At 36.6% G+C, this 27,132-nt stretch overlaps 1 protein-coding gene across 5 annotated transcripts in view; it reads right to left on the minus strand.

The window, feature by feature from the left end:
* Window positions 1–27,132, minus strand: part of ATR (ATR checkpoint kinase) — a 129,386-nt gene that overhangs the window by 8,650 nt on the left and 93,604 nt on the right. For all 5 annotated transcript variants that reach the window (XR_010132946.1, XM_019024248.4, XM_055383148.2 and 2 more), the window contains 9 exons: window positions 26,949–27,091; window positions 11,877–11,974; window positions 11,128–11,360; window positions 9,754–9,888; window positions 8,147–8,356; window positions 6,916–7,059; window positions 3,759–3,909; window positions 1,021–1,177; window positions 751–904 (listed from right to left, as the gene is read on the minus strand). Coding sequence is in view for 4 of the 5 variants with exons in the window: in XM_019024248.4 (XP_018879793.2) it covers window positions 751–904; window positions 1,021–1,177; window positions 3,759–3,909; window positions 6,916–7,059; window positions 8,147–8,356; window positions 9,754–9,888; window positions 11,128–11,360; window positions 11,877–11,974; window positions 26,949–27,091 (1,425 nt within the window). In the remaining variant the exon portion in view is untranslated. The remainder of the gene's footprint in view (window positions 1–750; window positions 905–1,020; window positions 1,178–3,758; window positions 3,910–6,915; window positions 7,060–8,146; window positions 8,357–9,753; window positions 9,889–11,127; window positions 11,361–11,876; window positions 11,975–26,948; window positions 27,092–27,132) is intronic.

Raw genomic sequence — 27,132 nt, forward strand, 5'->3', positions numbered from 1 at the left:
ATGTCATATAATGAAGTCCAGTTGTTCATTTTCTGCTGTCCTCTAATCTGCCTTTTCTAGCGACCTTTCATCCCTCCAATCAGTTACCCTAAATTCCTCTCTTGTATGGTTTAACCCATGCCAGTATTTTATCTCTGATTTGTTCTCAGTTGGATCTATGATCTTTCTTGGTTTCTTGTGACAGCACAAGGCAACCTGTAGATGATGGAGGTGAAGAAAATAGTGCGCTAACCTACCAGTCTGCCCTGCAGGATTATAATATTGGAAAATTGTAGGGGGCCTTAAAGATGGGTCCAATTGCCTCAATTTATTCCCAGGCCCCACTCTGGACCTACAGAATCTGAATCTCCTGGGTATCTATAAATTTTTTTTTAATTCTTGGATAATTCCGATATGTTGCTAGAATTGGAAACTATCATATTAAACTACTCTGTCTCTCTAAAACTGAGTCTCAGTAAAATGAACTGATCTGCCCTTATTCACATAACTAATAACTAGTTGAGTCAGAACCTAAACCTATGCTCTTGGACTTCAAATTCAGTACTAGCTTTACAGTATCACTCTTCTAAGTTCTCTCCATCCTAATACGCATTACTACATGATCCACTGATGAAAACTAGTCAACAAATTCTCAATATAACTCAACTGTGAGTATAACTGCTACTAACAGGTATGTCAAGGAAGATACAGTTGTTGAGAAAAGGAAATTGAGAGAAAACACAATTAGTAAGAGTAACTCACATCACATACCTTATTGAAAAGACAGTTGAAATCTACATGTACGCATTCACCAGTCAAAGAATCAAAGAGAATATTTTCACCATGACGGTCTCCAAGCCCCAGAATATAACCAACCATTGACATTACTGCAGTGGAACGGCAGTAAGCTGATCTACTACTGTACCTAAAAGAAACACAATGCCTATGAAATATCCATATACCATATGAGGCAAATATAAATCTAAAATATTAAAAATAAACATTCAACCATAACAACGTATTATATTCTTGGTAACTTACCATGATGTAGGATCAGGGAATGTTCTCAGAAACCACTCATGAAAAATAGGAGGATGCCTGGGCAGGAGAAATTCTCGGAATACTTTGAGTTTTTCAGATAAAGCTGCTGACTTTGGTAGCATACACTGGCGAAGTTCTTTTCCTGTCATATACACTCCTGCAAGGAAGAGTGATATCCATTAATCACATCAGCCAAATGAAAAAAGGGGCAAAGTTTTTTTTGTTAAAATTGGACAAGAAACATCTACTTTTATTCAAATTGTTATTGAAAAACAAGAATAAAGGAACATTTTTCAATTAAGCATACATAAAGTTACTGATTGTATAATAAAATAATAAACCACATTATCTTCCCTTAATACAGATGACCCTTGAACAACATGAGTTTGAACTGTGTGGGTCCACTTACATGTGATTTTTTTCAACCAAACATGGATCAAAAACATGGGATGCAAAATCAGTATATACTGAAGGCTGACTTTTCATACGTGCAGGTTCTGCAGGGCTGACTGAGACTTGAGTATGTGTGGATTTTGGTATGTGAGGGTATTCTGGAAGCAATCCTCCAGATAAGGAGGGACCACCGTACTTACCCAAGTGAAGCCTCTTATTGATGAAAATTAATGTCAGTTAAAACCAGTGTTGTGAAATCAAATAGTTCCAGAATACAAGACTCAGAATTAAGTCCCATATGAATGAACTTATTTTGCATATATGTGTACCTATCAATATATATGTATATATACATATATTTTTTACACTGACACAAATTATCAAGAAAAAATATATTTTCAAATCCAAACTCAGACATATACAATATGTCATGCTCATAAATAAAATAGTCAACAGCAAGTTCTTTGAACTCTGACTCAAGTGTCTCTGAGTTTCAGTTTTGCAACTGTGAACTTAGACAAGTTACGTAAGTTCTCTGACACTGTCCATAAAATAGGGATGGATAATCAGGCGTGTTAACAATAATAAATAAAATAATGTACATAACATACTTGGCACAATACCCATTATATAGTAATTTATCAGTATTACTTAACATTATAAATTGAACTTTATCTCTCAAAAAAATATGCTGAAATCCTAATTCTTGGTACTTGGGAATGTGAGCTTATCCAGTAACAGGATCTTTGCAGATGTAATGTTGTTAAGATAAAGTCATTAAGGTGAGTCCTTAATTCAATAATCCAGTGACTGGTGTTCTTGTGAGAAAATAGAGACACAGAGACATAGAGAGAATGCTATGTAACAATAAAGGCAATGTGGTACAATACATCCAGAAGCCACAGAACACCAGAAGGTTAAGAGAAAGGCAAGGAACATTAGCCTTCAGAGAGATCATGGTCCTAATGACAACTTGATATTGTATCTTTAGCCTCCAGAACCGTGAGATGATAAATTTCTATTGTTTAAAGTTGCCTAGTTTGCAGTAATTTGTTATGGCAAATACCATACAAATTATGTAGGAAAACATATACTTATTTTCTACTTCACTTTGACAACCTGATCTATTCATTTTTAATGTATTACACCATATGAACTTTAAAAACGTCTTATTTTAAAATAAGTTTAGATGTTACAAAAAGTGGCATCAATGATACGGAGTTCCCACATATTCTTCACCCAGCTTTCCTTAATGTTCATATCTTGCATAACAATAGTACAATTATTCAAATCAGGAAATTCTTATTGTTACAGTATTATTAACCAAACCTCTGACCTTATTCAAATTTCACCAGCTGTCCCACTAGCACACTTTGTTTAGGGGTCAGGATCCAATCCAGGATTACACATTACATTTAGTTGTCATCAAATGTCAACTCCTTAATGTCATCAAATCTGGGAAATCTCTTTCTTTGTCTTTCATTACTTTGACATTTGTAAGGAGTTTCGGACCAGTTATATTTATATTTCTCTACTGTAAAGTTACTATACTTTTCCCTTTATAATTGGTAAGTATCTGATAGGGAGATACTTCAAGATTCTTCAAATAACCTGTTTCTCATCTTTTGCCTATTAATTTTAGCATCCGTTAATAATCACTGCCTGCAATAATAATTACTATAGTGTTTGCTAATTGGTGATTTCCTATTTCCATCATCCTTTCTACATTTATTCATTGAAATTCTATTAGTAGATAAGGAAGAACTATTCCCACTTCCCTATTTATTTATTTACTCAAATATCTGTTTATATCAGTATGGACTCATGTTTATTTGTTTATTCCATGGGTTATAATAGTTTACAATCATTATTTATTTTGCTACTCAAATTATCCCAGGTTTGGACAGTTGGAGCCTCTTATTCCAATCTAAAACGTCAGACTTCATTCTAGCATTCTCTCTTTCCTTTCTCCAACAGTGAGAAAACTGGCTCTCATTATACAACATATTTACTTATTTGCTGAAGACTAGTACTGTATATACATAGTTTCAGAATTGTTAACCAATATCTGTGAAAAACAAATATTCATATATAGTTTTGTAAGCTACCTTAAATCCTGTTGGGATGAAGACAGGGAAGGAATCAAAATGGAAGGAAGAAAGGAAGGAAGGAAGAAAGGAAGGAAGGAAGGGATGGAAACACTTAAGTGTTTCTGTATATAAAATCTAGAAATTTCACTATAGCTTATATCAAAAAACATATGCTAACATATATTAATACCAATTATACCCATATTATATAACTTAGTACCCACACTGTATATGTATAAGAATTAATTTTAGTACCCTTTTCTTTATATAGTTTGGTCAGAATAGGTCTCAAACCAGCAGTGTTGTTCACCCATTCAATAATCCCACATTCATCATTTAGTGGAATAACTGCATATGTTCGAATATGAAGTTCTCTTCTACGAGACTCTGCATCTTTTCTTAAGCACTGTTAAAAAATACACATAAATTTAAAAACAAGATAGAACTCAAAATTTCTAAATGTTATATCAAATATATTTAAAGATTGTTCATTTCATAACAAAAGAATGTCATTGAAGGCTTACTGTGTGGTATACATGAATAATTCTTCTGAATGGTAGGAAGGAAGCTACTGGGACAGTATCTCTAATCTATTTACAGATTATTAAAAATGTCCTGGGTAGGTCCTTCTTTTTAATTATTCACTATTAATGTGACAAGAATATTGTATTTAAAATATTTAAGTTGTATATTTAACAATGACAAAATACTGCTGTTTTATTTTCTGTTGCTTTATAGGTATTACTGAAACATTAAGTCTTTAGGCACAGAGACTGCTATTTAATTTTTCTTTTTTTTTTTTGAGATGGAGTCTTGCTCTGTCGCCCACGCTGGAGTGCAGTGGCTCAATCTCGGCTCACTGCAAACTCTGCCTCTTGGCTTCTTGCCATTCTCCTGCCTCAGCCTCCCGAGTAGCTGGGACTATAGGTGCCTGCCACCACACCCAGCTAATTTTTTGTATTTTTAGTAGAGACAGGGTTTCATCGTGTTAGCCAGGATGGTCTCGATCTCCTGACCTCGTGATCCGCCTGCCTCGGCCTCCCAAAGTGCTGGGATTACAGGCATGAGCCACTGTGCCCGGCCAATTTTAATTATTTCTAAAATACATAAACAAAAGAGCATGAGTTCTATGACATCCTCAAAATGTATTGCTCCTCTTGCGGTTTATCACAACCTTATTTCTAAAGCTATCCCTTAGCAGAAGAAAGCCTTACATATTTCATCTGATTGATCCTGATATATCAGGTGAAAATAAACAGTATTATGTTTCATTCTAGACCTGTATGAAGTAAGCACACATCTGTAATTGTAACCTGCTCAATTCAAAAGCACAATCACTGATCAAAAATACATTTTACTTTAGGAAATAGGTTCCATAACTACCAGGAAAACAATATGGCCATAGAATCTCATATAAAGATCAGTGTGTGGCCTCCAAAACTAACACAGTTTTTTACAAAACTATGTTAGTAAATATGTTACTAACTAAGTCAGTATGTCAGGCTATTTTATTTTACCATGTTCATGAGGGAAAATGTAACAAAATACTTTAATTAAAGTAACAAAGCTGATTAATGTAAATTTATAAACTAAAGCCAGGCCACTTGATACTCAAGTAAATCTGATACTCAGAAAAACACTCAGGGAGCTTTGAAGAGAACATACTAATGGTTCAGTAGTTAGTGAATTAAGGTACCAGTTTAACAAACAATACTTTTTTGTTGTTGTTGTTGAGACAGAATCTCACTCTGTCACCCAGGCTGGAGTGCAGTGGCACGTCTGGGCTCACTGCAACCTCCGCCTCTCAGGCTCAACCAATTCTCATGCCTCAGCCTCCCAAGTAGCTGGGAATACTGGCGTACACCACCATGCCTGGCTAATTTTTGTATTTTTAGTAGAGAAAGGTTTTTGCCATGTTGGCCAGGCTGGTCTCGAACTACTGGCCTCAAGTGATCTGCTCGCCTCAGCTGGGATTACAGGCATGAGCCACCACACCCAGCCCAAATAATATGTTAAAATAAAAAATAATCCTCCCTTTCATATTGCTTTTGAAATAGCTTTTTAATGTGGTATTAATTTTTAAATTACTTTTGGTTAAACCAAGCAGACTATAACTTCTTTTTTTAAAAAACAAACTCATCTACTGCTGTATCTTTTCTATGCTAAAGATCTATGACTTTAAAATGTGGGAAGGCAATGAGAAGAAGGGAGAAAAAGCTTGTAGAAAAATAATAAAGTTTCGTCTTTCCACAGTATGGATCAATTTTTACCAATGGAAAAAGACATACACTATGCATTTACAAATACCTGGTTACAGAATAATTCAAAATACATAAAACCATACATTTATAATAACCCTTTAATAAGATTCCTCATATCACCTTTGAGATAGAAATCAAATACCAATAGAACTGAAAAAATGCTAATGATTACCTTTTATTTATCTATTTATTTATAAGAGTCAGGGTCTTGGCTCTGTCATCTGGGCTAGAGTGCAGTGGCATGATCATAGCTTACTGTAGCCTCAAACTCCTGGGCTCAAACAATCCTCCTGCCTCAGCCTCCTTAGCAGCTGGGACTACAGGCATGTGCCACCATGCCTGGCTAATTTTTTTTATTTTTTGTAGAGACAGGGTTTGACTATATAGGCCAGGCTGGTCTCAAACTCTTGGCCTCAAGTGGTCCTCTTTCCTGGGCCTCCCAAAGTGTTAGGCTTACAGGTATGAGCCACTGCACCCAGCCTATTTATCTTTTGATAAATATACTGACACAATAGCCAAAAGGTAGAAGCATCCAAATGTCCATCACTAGATAAATAGATAAATAAAATGTGGATGGAAAACAATAGACTATTATTCAGCTTAAAGAGGGAGAAAATTCTAACACATGCTATAAAATGAATGAACTTTGAATAATGCCAAGTGATTTAAGCCAGTCATAAAAGGAGAAATACTGCACTTATATGAGGTACCTCAAATGGTTAAATTAGTGGAGACAAAGTAAATGGTGGCTGCTGGAGGCTGAGGGGAAGGGAAATGGGAAGTTAATTGTTTCATAGACACAGAGTTCCAATTTGGGAAGATGAAAAAAGTTTTGGAGAGGGATGGTGGTGATGGTTGTACAACAATGTGAATGTACTTAATGCCACTGAACAATATACTTCAAAAACTGTCAAATGTTAAGTTTTATGTATGTACATTTTATCTCAATAAAAAAATTAAATGAAAATGAAAAAGACTTTATATTTCATTCCTGCTTTTTAAGAGTGATCTGTTTGTATACTAAAATGCCTATATCAGATTGATAGTAATTATAGCAACTCTGAAATAAAAGCAATCTGGTTTTATAATAGTCAAAAATTTTTTTAAAATAAAAAATAAATAAATAAAATAAAAGCAAACTATCTCCCAACCTTATTAATCAAGGAATTGAATTCCATTAGTCTACAATCCTTTCTCAGGTCATCTTTTGGCTTACACATCATGATGTAGAACTTTCCATCTGAGCCTTTTAAAGAAATCTTCTTTGGTTTCTGAAGAGAAGCAAGAATTTCCACCTAAAAGATGATGAGTTATATATGAATTAGGGCCAAAAATTTCTGTGTAAATGTCTATATATTATAAACCTTGAGTTATGTAAAAAAAAAAAAAAAGAATATTACCAGCTATATTATGTAGTGAATTTGTATTTTAAAAATCTTTTATTTTAATTATCTATGACCTATGAAAAGAATGACTGTCTATGAACAGAAACATTTTCACCCATTAAAAATAGCTATGACATAAAAAGATTACTTCATCGCCAATACGAGTACTTACATATTCAAATTTAGACACCCCCCTTCAAAGCAGTCAAAATGTTTAAAAGATTTTTGAAACATCTTTTCAGGATCTTTCTGCAGAGCCTGAGACTCTGTTTTTCAAGCTTTATCAATTAAAAGTAATTTGATTTTTGAAAAAACAAACTCCTTCAAAATTAAGTGTACCTAATGAAGTGAGTAAATAAGATGAATAATACTGCTTAAATTAAAAACAAAGCATAGACTGGGTACAGTGGCTCATGTTTGTTATACTAACACTTGGGAAGGCTGAGCAGGAGAATGGCTTGAGCCTAGGAGTTCAAGACTAGCCTGGGCAACATGACAAAACCCCGTATCTACAAAAAATTTAAAAAATTAGCTGGGCATGGTGACATGCACCTGTAGTCCCAGCTACTCAGGAGGCTGAGGTGAGCAAATTGCTTGAGCCTAAGAGGCAGAGGTTGCAGTGAGCTGAGATCGCACCACTGTATTCCATCCAACCCGGGCAACAGAATGAGACCCTGTTTCCAAAAAAAAAAAAAAAAAAAAAGAAAAGAAAAATCAAATTGTGAAAAAATAAAGATTATAGTCATACTAAAACAACAGGAGCATTTGAAAAATCAAAATGTTAGGGTGAATGTGAATCATGAATCAGAACTTTTTTTAATCACTGAATTTTTTTGCCATCAGTACAAATGAGTTTAGTTTTACTCTTCTGTATTTCCAATTATTTTTTCTTCACAAATAAGATTCACGTAGATTTTGTGAAATACACTTTTTATCTTAATTTGAAGTTTTTAACAACTAAATTTTAAAATCATAGTCATATAAAACTGAAGTTTACCATATCATCAAACCCTGCAATATAGGCCCAATGTCCAGGAAATGGTTCATGGCTAGCATGGTTAGCATGGGTACCCAGAATTGATGGAAGTGTAGGTATCATGACTGATTGTAGAGGAATGAGGATTTCACTAAATGTTGCTTCTTCTACCAGCTTTTTAAGCATTTTAAAATGAGTGCTCATGCTTAATGTGGAACTACTTCCATCAACCTGAAAAAATAAATAGTGCATTTTAATTTGTTTTTACCTTAAATTCCACTATAACAAAAATTTCACTTTACAATATTTTGATTACAAAGGTTCAGCAGTCTGTGGTTTTCTAAGTATTTCCTAATCATCCCATTTTAACCTCTGTCATTTACCTCATTAATAATAGTACCTACATCATAGGATTGTTTAATGATTAAAGGAAAGAGTAGAGGCCTATAATCTATTATCAAATATTAGAAAATCCAAAGAGCTCTGTAAATTAAACTCTCACTGAAGAAAGTTATGTGTTTGATTATGGGATACTCCAACAGGTTACCCTCAGTGGAAATGTCAAATATTAAATATGCACTAAAATCTTAAAAATCCTAAATTTCTAAGTGTAGCTTGCCACAAAGGTTTCAGATAAAGAACTGGAAACCTGTACATGTAAAGCACTTACAACAGTGTTAGTGTTTTAATAAATGTTGGCCACCATAACACTGTTTTTGATAATGTCAAGTGCATCAGAGGTCAAATGGGATTAATGGAGATAATAAATGCAGATTACCCTTTTGAGATGTTTATTGATAAAGGAAAGGTGAGAAATAGTCTGTATCTTTTCATCTATAAACACTGATGGACTCTGAATATTTGTCAAGTGAAGTCTAGCTATGTACCTTATTAAAGAACTTCTCTCTCCCTCCTTATAACCACCCCCACCTCCCACTTTTATCTTTCCTATACATCCTTGGGGGTTTTTCTCTAATACTTAGGTAGAATTATGGGGTTACTCCTGTAACCATGTTCCTACTTTAGTCACAAATCTACTGAAAAAAGTACTTATTACTCTAGATAACCATCTGCTTAGTTCCCTAAAAGACTGTAAGCACCTCAGGCATGAGAATAGATTTTATTCATCTTGTTTCCCTTAGCATAGTGCTTGTCCCCTCATAGGCACTGAAATGTGTACTAAAAGAATGAAAAGCAAAACCCCAACCCTCTTCCCTATCATAAGTGTAGTTTAATAATGTATATGAATTTTGAAAGTTTAAAGATATAATCATAGACTACCATAAGTAACTTAGAATATTTTACATACTTATATTTTTATGGCTTATTTCATATTCTCTACTAAAAATTGCTGAGAAACATGGATATCTACTCTCGGAAAATTCTTAATTGACACTAGGAAGAACTTTTAGAAATATTAGAGGGTATTTGGAAGTAAGATGTATTAGAAATATTAAAAACTGCTTTATTAAGACAAATCATACATAATTAAAATATATAATACATTTTGATATATGTGTACACCTATAGTTAGAATTTTAATTTAATTAATCAAATGAAAAAATCTGCTCAAATTATATACATAATTACCCAACATCAGTTTATAAGCACTAAGATTATGATAGTACCGGTTTATTGCACAATTCTAGAAGCTTATCTGTTAGGCGAGTTGCATCTCCAACAAACTTCTCTAAGGATTTTTTCATATGAATAGCTTTATTGAGGATTTCCTTGCATCTGTTCACACGCATGGGATAAGATGACTGTCATAAAAAAAAGTTAAATGTCATAAAAAAGAGTTTATACAGGATTTTTAAAAGATAAATTTTTTGCTTGACAAAAAACTTAAAAAAGTATTCATGATGAGAGTTTATATGATACAAATTTTCTGAAAATTTATTTGGCAATGCTATCAAGAGCCATACAAATATTGCCACCCTATAACTTTGTGAATTATAAAGTTATAGGGATCTGCCCTGGAGAAATAATTACAAGTGAGAATAAACATAGACATATCTAGATGTGTTACAATTGCAAGAAAAATAGAAATAACCTTAACGATTAACAGTTAAATAAGTTATTGAAGGCTATTTTTTAGAATTTTACATATTAAAATTATATCTTCAAATTATATTTAATAACATGGAAACAATAAAGTGAAAAATATGAAATTGTACGGCAACATAATTAGTGTTAAAATATGCTAGAAAATATACAAATAAAATTACATCAAAACATTAATGAATGGCCCAAGGTGTGAATTTTAATTTTTGTTTTATGTCTCTGTATTGTCTAAATTCTCTAAACATTTACTTATTACATATATTGACCAACATATGAATTCCCATTAATGATGCAATAACGGTTTTTTAGTATTAATAATTCAGGTATCATGCCTGTAATTCCAGCACTTTGGGAGGCCAAAGCAGAAAGATCACTTGAGCCCAAGAGTTTGAGCCCAGCCTGAGCAACACAGCAAGATCCCATCTCTACAAAAAGAATTTAAAAATTAACTGTACATGGTGACACACCCCTATCATCCTAGCTACTGGGAAGCTGAGGCAAGAGGATCACTTGAACCCAGGACTTTGAGGCTGCACTGAGCTATGATCCCACCACTGCATTCCAGCCTGGGCAACAGAGAAAGATCCTGTTTCTTAAGGAAAAAAAATAAAAATTCAGGTAGTTTGGATTAAAATATTTGTGAAAACATAGGTAACCATTTTGCATCAAGCATTAACTGTTTACTAGACTTCATAAAGAAAACACATGCTGAATTATTTGATCTTAAACATACTAGTTACTTCATTTCATATGGTAAATATATCCAAATATTAAGATATAATGCTATAAATTTCTCTCTTTAAAAAAATATTTAAAATTACTAATCTAATACAGGAGAGACGCCCTGGAACTTGTATCTACATATTAGTATTACATAATCAAGTTCATATAAAATGGTAAAAGATCTTTTCATATAAAAAGGTAAAAGACCCTTTTACCTTTGACACAGCTGTCATCATCCACATTGCTTGTTGAGGATAGGCTAGAAATACTTTGGCTATTATTTCCATCAAGACAACAAAAACTTCATCGTGAGAATGACAAATTCGAGAGATCAATTGTGAAAAAGCAGTCAAAAATTGATATGGAGCTAAATAGTTTGTATGCTCTGTGATAACCTTGTTTATTTTACCCAAATCATTCCTCATTTGTACACGATCGGAGCGGCCAGCTGGGGAAAGAAATAAGTTTAAAAAACAGTAAAGGAAAGAGAAAAATCAGTATATCAGTTCATTTCACAGAAGAAAAATTTTGTTTTAAAAATAGCTTTAAAGTATGTTATTCCCATGCCCAAGGTTAGGTCACTTGCCAATTTGTGAAAAGATAGTTGTCTCTGTCCAACCAGAAAAAATATTTAGAGCCATTCAAAAACCCAAGGGACATTAATTTTCACTACCCATTTTAATTTTTAGGGTAAATTATTTGGCTAAAACTAACACATTTTAATATGTGTTAGGTTCATTAAGAAATAATCAGATTTGTATTTGTGGCCCTGAATTAAAACTACTTTAAAAGTCTATGATTTGTCTTTCCTTTTAAACATTTAGTATCTTACTCACACTTACGTAATATCTTAATTATCAAATTCATTCCAAGCTTCTAGGAAATTAGACTGTCCAGCCAAATCTGACTTTATACCAAAGTTATAATTCCTAGTCCTTTAAAACTTTTACGTGAAGAGTTATACCTTTTTCCCATTCATATGCCTTTGTACCATAATCAAGCCATAGAGTTAACATTCGTGGCATTGACTGATATATGAACTGATTTCCATATTGTAGAGATCTGCAATTATATAGACAAGAAACACTATTAGCATAGCTGTCATTTTTATATTATACGAATTAAAATTTAAAGATTCAAACTACCACATACCGTTTTCACAAAAATTATGGTATCAATATTTCTTCCTAGAAGTTATTTTTGACTCCTCTGTCTCCTTTTTAGCTCACTTAGTTCTACATTCCCTGTACCAAAAACATGTACATACTGTATGTTTCCACTTACAGTATACAGAATTTGTACATTATAAAAATTCTGCTCTAATCAAAGTCTATCAATACTTCTTTCAATTTTTCCTTAGGATCTCTGTGCCTTCATTTGCATTCTTTGGCCATAAGCCTAGGTTAGGTCCAATCATTCCATTTCTGGGAAATTATAATAACTTGGTCACCCTAAATCCATATTTCTACCCTTCAGTAAATTCCAGACTAACATTCCTGAAATTCTGGCTTTATCATGCTCTCCCCTTATTAAAAAACAGGAATCAATACCTACATATTAAAACTATATAAATGATTCTGCCTGGGATTCAAACATTCAGAATCTTTTATCTCCATAATATTCCAATCTTAGCATCTTGCCACTCACCAGTATACATCTTCCATCAGGTCTAGTTTCTGCACCATCCTACAAACCAACCACTCAACGCTGTTTCTGGTAAAATTTGTGAAAAGTTAAAGTTCTCTCCTTCTTGAATTTTTTAGGGGCCTGGACATCAGTTTATTTTCAAAACAAATTTTATTGTGGTAAAACATACATAACATAAAATTTACCATCACAACCATTTTTAAGTGTACAGTTCAGTGTTATATTAATATGGTTGTACATTCACATTGTTGCGTAATCATCACCACCATTCCCCCTCCAGAACTTTTTTCATCTTCCCAAATTGGAACCTCGTACCTATTAAACAGTAACTTCCCATCTCCTTCCCCACCCAGTCTCTGGCAACCACCATTGTACTTTCTGTCTTCATGAATTTGACCATTGAAGGTACCTCATGTAAGTGGAAACATACAGTATTTGTCCTTTTTGTGACTGGCTTATTTCACTTATCATAATGTCCTCGAGGTTCATCCATGTTGTACCATATGTCAGAATTTCCTTCCTTTTTAAAGCAGAATAATATTCCATTGTGTCTACATCACATTTTGCTGATCAATTAATCTCCCAATGAACTCTTGCACTGCTTTCATGTTTTAGCTATTATGAATAATGTTGCTATGAACATGAATGTACAGATATCTTTTTGAGACCCATAGAGACAGTTTAATGACATAGAATTGCATTTACCATTCTACAACTATAGAAGAAGTGGGGACTTTCTTTTCCCCTTCTTATTTTGTCAAGATTAATTTAACCAGAAATTAGGAGAGCTAGAAGGTTTTTTTAAAGGTGCACAACATAATGTTTTTGTTTTTAAACATTTCATTTATTTATTTAAATTGACAAATAAAAATTGTGTATATTTATTGTGCACATGTTTTGAAACATGTATACATTGTGGAAGAGCTAAACCAAGCTAACTCATGCATGCTAATTATTTCACATATTTATTTTGTTGTGGAATAAAATCTATTCTCAGCAATTTTCAATACAAAACATTTGTTAACTATAGTGACCATGTTGTAGAGTAGATCTCTTTAACTTATTCCTTCTATTTAACTGAAGTTTTATGTCCTTTGACCAACATCTCCCCAACTCCTCACTACTCCAACCCCTGGTAATCACCATTCTACTCTCTAGTTCTATAAGTTCAACATTTTTAGATTCTACATATAAGTAAGATAATTCAGTATTAATCTTTCTGTGCCAGGCTTACTTCACTTAGAATAATCTCCAGGTTCATCCATGTTCTCACAAATAACAGGATTCCTTCTTTTTTAAGGCTGAATAGTATTCCATTGTGTGTGTGTGTGTGTGTGTGTGTGTGTGTGTGTGTGTATAAGTATACATACATATGCCACATTTTCTTTATTCATTCCCATGTTGATGGAAACTTAGTTTGATTCCATAGCTTGGCTGTTGTGAAGATGCTGCAATGAACATGGGAGTGCAGATATCTCTTCAACATATTGATTTAATTTCTTTAGATATATACCCCATAGTGGGATTGCTAGATCATATGATATTTCTATTTTTAATTTTTAAGGAATCTCCATACTGTTTTCCATAATGGCTCTACTAATTTACCTTCCCACCAACAGTGTTTAAGGGTTCCCTTTTCCCCATATCCTCTCCAATGCTTGTTATCTTTTGTCTTTTATATGATAGCCATTCAAACAAGTGTGAGGTGACATCTCATTGTGGTTTTAATTTGCATTTATCTGATGATTAACGATGCTGAACTTTTTTTATATACCTCTGTTGGTCATTTTTATGTCTTCTTTTGAAATATGTCTGCTCAGACCCTTTGCCCATTTTTTTTAATTGGGTAATTTGTTTCCTTTTTTCTATTTTTATTTTTATTTTTTCAGACAGGATCTGGCTCTGTTGCCTGGTGCAGTGATATGATCCTGGCTCACTGCAACCTCCACCTCCTAGGCTAAAGTGATGCCCCTGCCTCAACCTCCTGAGCAGCTGGGACTGCAGATGCATACCACCACGCCCGAATAATTTTTGCATTTTTTGTAGAGATGGGGGTTTCACCATGTTGCCCAGGCTGGTCTTGAACTCCTGGGCTCAAACGATCCATCTGCCTGAGCCTCTCAAAGTGCTGGGATTACATGCATGAGCCACCATGCCTGGCCAGGTGATTTGCTTTCTTACTATTAAGTTGTTTGAGTTCCTTACCTATTTTGGCTATTAACCCCCTATCAGATGTGTGGTTTGCAAATACATTCTCCCATTCTATAGGCTGTCTTTTCACTCTGTTGATTGTTTCCTTGGCTATGCAGAAGTCTTTTGGTTTGTATAATATCATTTGTCTATATTTGCTTTTGTTGGCTGTGCTTTTTGGTTCATATCCAAAAAAATTATTGCCCAAACCAATGCCATGAACCTTTTCCTCTATGTTTTCTTCTAGTAGTTTTACAGCTTCAGGTCTTACATTTAAGTTTTTAAGCCATTTTGAGTTGATTTTTGTATATGGTGTAAGGTTAAGAGTGTAATTCCATTCTATTGCATGTGGACACCCAGTTGTCCCAACACCATTTATTGAAGAGACTGTCCTTTCTGCATTGTGGGTTCTTGGCACCTTTGTGAAAGATCAATTGACTGTAAATGTGTGGATTCATTTCTAGGGTCTCTGTTCCACTGGTCTATGTAGCCATTTTAATACTAATGTCATATTGTTTTGATTATTATAGCTTTGTGGTATAATTTTGAAGTCAGGTAGTGTGATGCCTTCAGCTTTATTCTTTTTTTTTTTTTTTAGAGAAATAGTCTCAGTCTGTCACCCAGGCTGGAGTGCAATGGCACAATCTCGGCTCACTGTAACCTCCACCTCCCGGGTTCCAGCAATTCTCCTGCCTCAACCTCCTGAGTAGCTAGGATTACAGGTACATGCCACCATGCCCAGCTAATTTTCTGTATTTTAGTAGAGACGGGGTTTCACTGTGTTGCCCTGGCTGATCTTGAACTCCTGAGCTCAGGCAATCCACCCACCTCAACCTCCCAAAGTGCTATGATTAGAGGTGTGAGCCACCACGCCCGGCCAGCTTTGTTCTTGCTCAAGATTTCTTTGGTTATCTGAAGTCTTTTCTAGGTCCATACAAATTTTAGGATTTTTTTTTCTACTTCTGCGAAAAAAGTTATTGGATTTTTTTTTTTTTTTTGAGACTCCCAGTCTGGAGTGCAGAGGTATGATCTTGGTTCACTGTAACCTCCGCCTCCTGGGTTCAAGCAATTTTCCTGCCTCAGCCTCCCTAGTAGCTGGGATTACAGATGTGTGCCACCATGCCTGGCTAATTTTTGTATTTTTAGTAGACACTGGGTTTCACTATGTTGGCCAGGCTGGTCTCAAACTCCTGACCTCAAGTGATCCACCCGCCTCAGCTTCCCAAAGTGCTGGGATTATGGGTGTGAGCCACTGTGCCCAGCCAGAATTTTTAAACGAAACAAAACAAAAAAAAAAGGAAAGAAAGAAAAAGCTATTGGAATTCTGATAGAAACTACATTGAATCTGTAGATCACTTTGGGCACTATGAACATTTTAATAATATTAATTCTTCCAATACATAAACAGGATATCTTTCCATTTGTTTATGTCTTCTTCAATTTCTTTTCATCAATGTTTTATAGTTTTCATTGTATAGGTCTTTTGCCTTATAATTATTCCCAAGTATTATATTTTATTTTTGTAGCTACTGTAAATGAGATTGTCTTCTTAATTTATCTGCAAGTACTCTGTTATTAGTGTATAGAAATGCTACTTACTTTTGTATGTTGCCTTTATATCCTGCAACTTTATTGAATTCATTTATTTGTTCTAATAGTCTTTTATTGGAGTCTTAGGGTTTCAGTATATAAAATCATGTCGTCTGCAAATAGAAAAAAATTGATGACTTCTTTTCCAATTTGGATGCCTTTTATTTATCTCTCTTCTCGAATTGCTATGGCTAGGATTCCTGGTACTATATTGAATATAAGTGGCAAGAGTGGGCGTCTTTGTCTTAATCTTAGAGGAAAAGCTTTGAACTTTTCACCACTGAGTATGATGTTATCTTTGGGGTTATCATACATGGTCTTTACTGTGTTGAGGTACACTCCTTCTACACATAATTTTTTAACAAAAAAAGTTTTTGTTTTTTTTTTAAAAAGCCTCTTTTATTTTAAAAAACAAAGGAATAAAAAACACAAAATTGGGAATAGTGGTTGCCTCCAGGGATAGAGGGGTGACATAAAGGTTAGACTAGATTAACGGATGTTCATTCTATTATTATGCTTTACAACTTTTATACATGTTATGTTTTATATATATATATTTTTAATTATACTTTAAGTTCTAGAGTACATGTGCACAACGTGCAGGTTTTTACACATGTATACATGTGCCATGTTGGTGTGCTGCACCCATTAACTCGTCATTTAACATTAGGTATATCTCCTAATGCTATCCCTCCCCCAGCCCCTCACCCCACAACAGGCCCCAGTGTGTGATGTTCCCCTTCCTGTGTCCAAGTGTTCTCATTGTTCAATTCCCACCTATGAGTGAGAACATGCGGTGTTTGGTTTTTTGTCCTTCGATAGTTTGCTGAGAATGATGGTTTCCAGCTTCATCCATGTCCCTACAAAGGACATGAACTCATCCTTTTTTACGGCTGCATAGTATTCCATGGGGTATATGTGCCACATTTTCTTAATCCAGTCTATCATTGTTGGACATTTGGGTTGGTTCCAAGTCTTTGCTATTGTGAATAGTGCTGCAATAAACATACATGTGCATCTGTCTTTATATAGCAGCATGATTTATATTCCTTTGGGTATATACCCAGTAATGGGATGGCTGGGTCAAATGGTATTTCTAGTTCTAGATCCCTGAGGAACCGCCACAATGACTTCCACAATGGTTGAACTAGTTTACAGTCCCAACAACAGTGTAAAAGCGTTCCTATTTCTCCACATCCTCTCCAGCACCTTTTGTTTCCTGACTTTTTAATGATTGCCATTCTAACTGGTGTGAGATGGTATCTCATTGTGGTTTTGATTTGCATTTCTCTGATGGCCAGTGATGATGAGCATTTTTTCATGTGTCAGTTGGCTGCATAAATGTCTTCTTTTGAGAAGTGTCTGTTATATCCTTCGCCCACTTTTTGATGGGGTTGGTTTTTTCTTGTAAATTTGTTTGAGTTCTTTGTAGATTCTGGATATTAGCCCTTTGTCAGATGAGTAGATTGCAAAAATTTTCTCCCATTCTGTAGGTTGCCTGTTCACTCTGATGGTAGTTTCTTTTGCTGTGCAGAAGCTCTTTAGTTTAATTAGACCCCATTTGTCAATTTTGGCTTTTGTTGCCATTGCTTTTGGTGTTTTAGACATGAAGTCCTTGCCCATGCCTATGTCCCAAATGGTATTGCCTAGGTTTTCTTCTAGGGTTTTTATGGTTTTAGGTCTGACATTTAAGTCTTTAATCCATCTTGAATTAATTTTCGTATAAGGTGTAAGGAAGGATCCAGTTTCAGCTTTCTACATACAGGTAGCCAGTTTTCCCAGCACCATTTGTTAAATAGGGAATCCTTTCCCCATTTCTTGTTTTTGTCAGGGTGGTCAAAGATCAGATAGTTGTAGATGTGTGGCATTATTTCTGAGGGCTCTGTTCTGTTCCATTGGTCTATATCTCTGTTTTGGTACCAGTACCATGCTGTTTTGGTTACTGTAGCCTTGTAGTATAGCTTGAAGTCAGGTAGTGTGATGCCTCCAGCTTTGTTCTTTTGGCTTAGGATTGACTTGGCAATGCAGGCTCTTTTTTGGCTTCATATGAACTTTAAAGTAGTTTTTTCCAATTCTGTGAAGAAAGCCATTGGTAGCTTGATGGGGATGGCATTGAATCTATAAATTACCTTGGGCAGTATGGCCATTTTCACGATATTGATTCTTCCTATCCATGAGCATGGAATGTTCTTCCATTTGTTTGTGTCGTCTTTTATTTCCTTGAGCAATGGTTTGTAGTTCTCCTTGAAGAGGTCCTTCACATCCCTTGTAAGTTGGATTCCTAGGTATTTTATTCTCTTTGAAGCAATTGTGAATCGGAGTTCACTCATGATTTGGGTCTCTGTTTGTCTGTTATTGGTGTATAAGCATGCTTGTGATTTTTGCACATTGATTTTGTATCCTGAGACTTTGGTGAAGTTGCTAATCAGCTTAAAGAAATTTGGGGCTGAGATGATGGGGTTTTCTAAATATACAATCATGTCATCTGCAAACAGGGACAATTTGACTTCCTCTTTTCCTAGTTGAATGCCCTTTATTTCTTTCTCCTGCCTGATTGCCCTGGTCAGAACTTCCAACACTATGTTGAATAGGAGTGGTGAGAGAGGGCATCCCTGTCTTATGCCAGTTTTCAAAAGGAATGCTTCCAGTTTTTGCCCATTCAGTATGATATTGGCTGTGAGTCCGTCATAAATAGCTATTATTTTTAGATATGTCCCATCAATACATAATTTATTGAGAGTTTTTAACATGAAGGGCTGTTGAATTTTGTCAAAGGCCTTTTCTGCATCTATTGACATAATCATGTGGTTTTTGCCTTTGGTTCTGTTTATAGGATGGATTACATTTATTGATTTGTGTATGTTGAACCAGCATTGCATCCCAGGGATGAAGCCCACTTGATCATGGTGGATAAGCTTTTTGATGTGCTGCTGGATTCAGTTTGCCAGTACTTTATTGAGGATTTTTGCATCAATGTTCATCAGGGATATTGGTTTAAAATTCTCTTTTTTTGTTATGTCTCTGCCAGGTATCAGGATGATGCTGGCCTCATAAAATGAGTTAGGGAGGATTCCCTCTTTCTCTATTGATTGAAATAGTTTCAGAAGGAATGGTACCAGTTCCTCCTTGTACCTCTGGTAGAATTCGGCTGTGAATCCATCTGGTCCTGGACTTTTTTTGGTTGGTAAGCTATTAATTATTGCCTCAATTTCAGAGCCTGTTATTGGTCCATTAAGAGATTCAACTTCTTCCTGGTTTAGTCTTGGGAGGGTGTATGTGTCCAGGAATTTATCCATTTCTTCTAGATTTTCTAGCTTATTTGCATAGAGGTGTTTATAGTATTCTCTGATGGTAGTTTGTATTTCTGTGGGATCGGTGGTGATATCCCCTTTAACATTGTTTATTGCATCTATTTGATTCTTCTCTCTTTTCTTCTTTATTAGTCTAGCTAGCAGTCTATCAATTTTGTTGATCTCTTCCAAAAACCAGCTCCTGGACTCATTGATTTTGTGAAGGGTTTTTTGTGTCTCCATCTCCTTCAGCTCTGCTCTGATCTAAGTTATTTCTTGCCTTCTGCCAGCTTTTGAATGTGTTTGCTCTTGCTTCTCTAGTTCTTTTAATTGAGATGTTAGGGTGTCAATTTTAAATCTTTCCTGCTTTCTCTTGTGGGCATTTAGTGCTATAAATTTCCCTCTACACACTGCTTTAAATGTGTCCCAGAGATTCTGGTATGGTGTGTCTTTGTTCTCATTGGTTTCAAAGAACATCTTTATTTCTGCCTTCATTTCGTTATGTACCCAGTAGTCATTCAGGAGCAGGTTGTTCAGTTCCCATGCAGTTGAGCAGTTTTGATTGAGTTTCTTAATCCTGGGTTCTAGTTTGATTGCACTGTGGTCTGAGAGACAGTTTGTTATAATTTCTGTTCTTTTACATTTGCTGAGGAGTGCTTTACTTCCAACTATGTGGTCAGTTTTGGAATAGGTGTGGTGTGGTGCTGAGAAGAATGTATATTCTGTTGATTTGGGGTGGAGAGTTCTGTAGATGTCTATTACGTCTGCTTGGGGCAGAGCTGAATTCAATTCCTGGATATTCTTGTTAACCTTCTGTCTCGTTGATCTGTCTAATGTTGACAGTGGGGTGTTAAAGTCTCCCATTATTATTGGGTGCGAGTCTAAGTCTCTTTGTGGGTCTCTTGGACTTGCTTTATGAATCTGGGTGCTCCTGTATTGGGTGCATATATATTTAGGATAGTTAGCTCTTCTTGTTGAATTGATCTCTTTACCATTATGTAATGGCCGTCTTTATCTCTTTTGATCTTTGTTGGTTTAAAGTCTGTTTTATCAGAGACTAGGATTTCAACCCCTGCCTTTTTTTGTTTTCCATTTGCTTGGTAGATCTTCCTCCATCCCTTTATTTTGAGCCTATGTGTGTCTCTGCACGTGAGATGGGTCTCCTGAATACAGCACACTGATGGGTCTTGACTGTATCCAATTTGCCAGTCTGTGTCTTTTAATTGGAGCATTTAGCCCATTTACATTTAAGGCTAATATTGTTATGTGTGAATTTGATCCTCTCAGTATGATGTTAGCTGGTTATTTTGCTTGTCAGTTGATGCAGTTTCTTCCTAGCCTCGATGGTCTTTACAATTTGGCATGTTTTTGCAGTGGCTGGTACCAGTTGTTCCTTTCCATGTTTAGTGCTTCCTTCAGGAGCTCTTTTAGGACAGCCCTGGTGGTGACAAAATCTCTCAGCATTTGCTTGTCTGTAAAGGATTTTATTTCTCCTTCACTTTTGAAGCTTAGTTTGGCTGGATATGAAATTCTGGGTTGAAAATTCTTTTCCTTAAGAATGTTGAATATTGGCCCCCACTCTCTTCTGGCTTGTAGAATTTCTGCCGAGAGATCAGCTGTTAGTCTGATGGGGTTCCCTTTGTGGGTAACCTGACCTTTCTCTCTGGCTGCCCTTAACGTTCATTCCTTCATTTCAACTTTGGTGAATCTGACAATTACGTGTCTTGGAGTTGCTCTTCTCGAGGAGTATCTTTGTGGCGTTCTCTGTATTTCCTGAATTTGAATGTTGGCCTGCCTTGCTAGGTTGGGGAAGTTCTCCTGGATTATATCCTGCAGAGTGTTTTCCAACTTGTTTCCATTTCCCCGTCACTTTCAGGTACACCAATCAGACATAGATTTGGTCTTTTCACATAGTCCCATATTTCTTGGAGGCTTTGTTCATTTCTTTTTATTCTTTTTTCTCTAAACTTCTCTTCTTGCTTCATTTCATTCATTTGATCTTCAATCACTGATACCCTTTCTTCCAGTTGATCGAATTGGCTACTGAAGCTTGTGCATTCGTCACGTAGTTCCTGTGCCGTGGTTTTCAGCTCCATCAGGTCCTTTGAGGATTTCTCTGCATTGGTTATTCTAGTCAGCCATTCGTCTAATCTTTTTTCAAGGTTTTTAACTTCTTTGCCATGGGTTCCAACTTCCTCCTTTAGCTCGGAGAAATTTGATCATCTGAAGCCTTCTTCTCTCAACTCGTCAAAGTCATTCTCTGTCCAGCTTTGTTCCGTTGCTGGTGAGGAGCTGCGTTCCTTTGGAGGAGGAGAGGCCTCTGATTTTTAGAATTTTCAGTTTTTCTGTTCTGTTTTTTCCCCATCTATGTGGTTTTATCTACCTTTGGTCTTTGATGATAGTGATGTACAGATACAGTTTTGGTGTGGATGCCCTTTCTGTTTGTTAGTTTTCCTTTTAACAGTCAGGACCCTCAGCTACAGGTCTGTTGGAGTTTGCTGGAGATCCACTCCAGACCCTGTTTGCCTGGGTATCAGCAGCAGAGGCTGCAGAACAGCAAATATTGCCGAACAGCAAATGTTGCTGTCTGATTGCTCCTCTGGAGGTTTTGTCTCAAAGGGGTACCCGGCCGTGTGAGGTGTCAGTCTGCCCCTACTCGGGGGTGCCTCCCAGTTAGGCTACTCAGGTGTCAGGGACCCACTTGAGGAGGCAGTCTGTCAGTTCTCAGATCTCAAACTCCGTGCTGGGAGAAACACTACTCTCTTCAAAGCTGTCAGACAGGGACATTTAAGTCTGCAGAGGTTTCTGCTGCCTTTTGTTCAGCTATGCCCTGCCCCCAGAGGTGGAGTCTACAGAGGCAGGCAGGCCTCCATGAGCTGCAGTGGGCTCCACCCAGTTCCAGCTTTCCGGCCACTTTGTTTACCTACTCAAGCCTCAGCAATGGCGGGCACCCCTCCCCCAGCCTTGCTGCCACCTTGCAGTTCGATCTCAGACTGCTGTGCTAGGAATGAGAGGCTCCGTGGGCGTGGGACCTTCAGAGCCATGCACGGGATATAATCTCCTGGTGTGCTGTTTGCTAAGACCATTGGAAAAGTGCAGTATTAGGGTGGGAGTGACCTGATTTTCCAGGTGCCGTCTGTCACAGCTTTGCTTGGCTACGAAAGGGAATTCCCTGACCCGTTGCACTTCCCAGGTGAGGCAATGCCTTGCCCTGCTTCGGCTCATGCTCGGTGCGCTGCACCCACTGTCCTGCACCCACTGTCTGACAAGCCCCAGTGAGATGAACCCGGTACCTCAGTTGGAAATGCAGAAATCACCCATCTTCTGCGCTGCTCATGCTGGGAGCTGTAGACTGGAGCTGTTCCTATTCGGCCATCTTGGAACTGCCCCTCTGAAATTTTTTAGTCATAAAAGGATGTTGAATTTTGTCAAGTGCTTTCTCTGCATCTATTGAGATGAGATGATCATATGGTTTTTGTCCTTCATTCTATTAATGTGGTATATCAAATATATATATTTGGATATGTTGAACCATCCTTGCATTCTGGAGTAAATTCCACTTGGTCATGGTGAATGATCCTTTTAATGTGCTGCTGAATTTGGATTACTAGTATACCTTCTTCATGAGGTCTACCAGACTTTTGTAGCAATTCAATGCAAAGAAGTACACTTTTGAAATCATAAAGCCAGTGGCTTGTGGCTTGACTTTTGACCTCCATGACTTCTGGACTTGTTTGGTTCACTTTTGGTATCTGGCTAATATAGCCTCCCACATAGCTGGGACCATGGTTGTACACCCTATGCCTGGCTAATTTATTTATTTTTTGTAGAGATGAGGTCTTGCCATGTTCCCTAGGCTTTTCTTGAACTCCTGGGCTCAAGCAATCCTTCCATTTCAGCATCCCAAAATTCTGGGATTACAGGCATTAATCACCGTGCCCAGCCATATCTGATATTTACTCCATTTATTTTGATTTATTTATTTATTTATTTTTTTGAGATAGAGTCTTTCTCTGTCACCCAGGCAGGAGTGCAGTGGCATGATCATAGCTCTCCGCAATCTCCACCTCCTGGGCTCAAGCAATCCTCTTGGCTCAGCTTCCCTTGTAGCTGGGACCACAGGCGTGCACCACCATGCTTGGATAATTTTTCTATTTTTTTTTGGTAGAGATGGGGTCTTACCATGTTGCTCTGGCTGGTTTTGAACTCCCAGGCTCAAGCAATCTGCCTGCCTCAGCCTCCCAAAATTCTGAGGTGACAGACATAAGCCACTGAGCCCAGCCTATTTTGATATCTAATCACACATTCTATTATGTACCATTATTTAAATGTTTTATGTACTTAAGGTTTCTATCCCTAATTGGATCCTAGATTCTTAAGGGCAAACATTGATATTTAATCAGTAATAACACAATTATTCAGTCAGGGGATAAATATGTCTCAATAGCTAAGTTTACTCCCTTAAGCATACAAATATTTTATTTTAACTACTATGGATAGAAACAGGTTTTAAAATGTACTTACATTCCTGAAGGGTACTTTAAAAATACTCACTATACATAACAGTTTTATGCACATAGAGGACTTTATATAGCCACTTGTTTTAAAAGAAATGTGTTAAGTAAATTCTATATCCCAAGGCACATGATATATACTAAGACTAAAGAGCAAACAAAAGAAGCTATTACTCATTTTTCAAAAGAACTGGGCCAAGAGTGATGGCTCACACCTGTAATCTCAGAGTGTTGGCAGGCTGAGGTGGGAAGATTGCTTGAGGCCAGGAGCTCAAGATCAGCCTGAGCAACACAGTGAGACCCTGTCTCTACAAAAAAATTATTTAAAAACATAGTTGGGCATGGTGGCATGTGCCTATAGTCCTAACTACTAAGGAGGCTGAGGCAGGAGGATCACTTGAGCCCAGAGTTCAAGGTCATAGTTAGCTATGATTGTACTGCACTCCTGCCTCAGTGACAGAGTGATACTTTGTCAATTAAAAAAAAAAAAAGAAGAAGAACTGCCTTTAGTACCTTTACTAGTTTTGCTACCCTAATACCATTGATGATGAACAAATATTGCTTTTTTTTTCCATTTTTTTTCTCATGTGACACAGCCCTCAGGAGATCCTGAGAACATATGCCTCCTTTCTTTCTTCTTTTTTTTCTTTCTTTTTTTTTTGAGACAGGGTCTTGCTCTGTTATCCAGGCTGCTGTGCAGTGGTGCAATCACAGCTCACCACTGCCTTGATGTCCCAGGTTCAGGTAATCCTCCCACCTCAACCTCCAAAGTAGCTAGGACTACGGGCACACACCACCACCCGTGGCTTACAGATATTGCTTTAATTTCTGAAAATATTTAACTGAGAAGTCATAGTACCTCATAATAGGCAATTTTAACAGATATATTGATCTGAAGATATCCTTCCATGTAAAGCAATGGTACATGAGTATGATAAGGAGAATGTATGGAATGATATTGTTTCTTAGCAATTAATAATTTATAAAAACATAAACAGTAGGCCTGAGATTATACTTGACTATAATACACCGATATATGAAATTAAAAGTTATATTTCACCTATTAACTAGTTTAAGAATAAGTACTTTCTACAAGTCTAATGTCAAAATCATTTTCATGTATATATATTATACTACTTCTTATTGGAATGGGCTAGAAGGAAGTACTCCACTGCAATAAAATATAACCACAAAGGCTGAGTGGAGTGGCTCACACCTATAATCCCAGCACTTTGGAAGGCCGTGGTGGGTGGATCACGAGGTCAGGAGTTCGAGACCAGCCTGACCAACATGGTGAAACCCCATCTATACTAAAAATACAAAAGTTAACTGGGTGTGGTGGCATGCGCCTGTAATACCAGCTACTCAGAAAGGTGAGCCAGAGTCGCTTGAACCTGGAAGCAGAGGTTGCAGTGAGCTGAGATCGTGCTATTGCACTCCAGCCTGGGCGACAGAGCAAGACTCTGTCTTAAAATAAATAAAATAAAATAAAATGAAATAAAATAAAATAAAATAATAAAATACATACATATATATATATATATATATATATAAAACCACAAAATATGACATTAAGGGTCTTCTGGAATTCTATGGTTGGGGACTCAGGGGATGAGGGTCTGGAATGAGAAGGATACTTAATTTGGTGCTGTTGAATTTTTTAAAAAATCCAGGCTGTGGTATTATAATACATATATTGGTTTTAGTTCACAGTTACTGGCTCCTAACTCCTTGTTTTAATGTCAGGGCACTTTAGGCCTCAGGAAACAGAATCTCTCTCTATGAGCTTCTCCTGTCCTTCACTCATCTGCTTAAGGGAGGATTCTAATCCGACTGTGAGTCAAAAGATCCTCATCCCAGAGAGGATCCTGCCCCATATCCTAGAGGAAGGAATGCTACATAGAAAAGGCCAAGAAAAGTCTGAACAGACAGACCTTGCTGGGTTTACATTATGAGCTATTTGTCCACTCACATTTCTACATGGTTGTCAATCATGCCCATGTAATAAAGACTCCATTAAAAACCCCACAGGACAGAGTTTGGAGAGCTTCCAGAGAGTTGAACACGTGGAGGCTGACAGGAGGGTGAAGAAGACCTCATCCACGCGCCAGGAGGATGGCACAGCCCATCTCCATGGAGACAGAAGCTCCTGTGCCGGGCCCCTCCAGACCTCACCCTATCTATCTCTTCATCAGACTGTTTATTTGCATCCTTTAAAATATCTTTCTTAATAAACTAGTAAAAATGTTTCCCTGAGTTCTGTGAGCCACTCTAGCAAATTTATTGAACCCAAGAGGAGGTTGTGAGAACCCCAACTTGAAGCCAGTTGGTCAGAAGTTCCAGAGGCCCAGACTTGCAACTAAGGGAAGGAGGAGATGGTCTTGTGTCACCAAGCCCTCAACCTCTGAGGTATGACACTGTCTCCAGGTAGAGAGTGTCAGAACAGAATTGGAGGACACCAAGCTGGTGTCCACTGCTTGGTGTATGGGGAAAAAAACCCACATCTTTGGTCATGTAAGTCTTCTACTGTGTTGATGATTGCTGTGTTGGTGTGAGAGCAGAGGAATAACATGGTTAGAGAGAGTTTTCAAAACACATGTCTATATCACTTTTTTCATTTAAAAAGTTTTTAAAGTGAAGAAAAAAGTTGCATAAAGGAAAAATTTACATCTTATCTAAGGTGATACACTGAATCAGTCATAAGCCAGGAAATACCTAGAATATGCTAAGACATGTGATAACAGTTTCAATATTAATAGTCATCCTTACATATTTAATCTGCAAACATGCAGTTCTCATACTCACCTGCCAAAATGAAGAACTATATACCGGATGAGATCACCTTGCTTTTCCATTTTGTTGTCTGTGACCATGGGCATCAATTTGTCATAGTACTTGGCAAGGTAAAAATGCCCATCCTCCCATTCTGGCAGGCACGCGGTCACATCCTGTAAAAAAGAACATAGGATACTCACCTAAGGAAATCCCA

Source organism: Gorilla gorilla, chromosome 2, assembly GCF_029281585.2.
Source record: "Gorilla gorilla gorilla isolate KB3781 chromosome 2, NHGRI_mGorGor1-v2.1_pri, whole genome shotgun sequence".
Classification (NCBI taxonomy): Eukaryota; Metazoa; Chordata; class Mammalia; order Primates; family Hominidae; genus Gorilla; species Gorilla gorilla.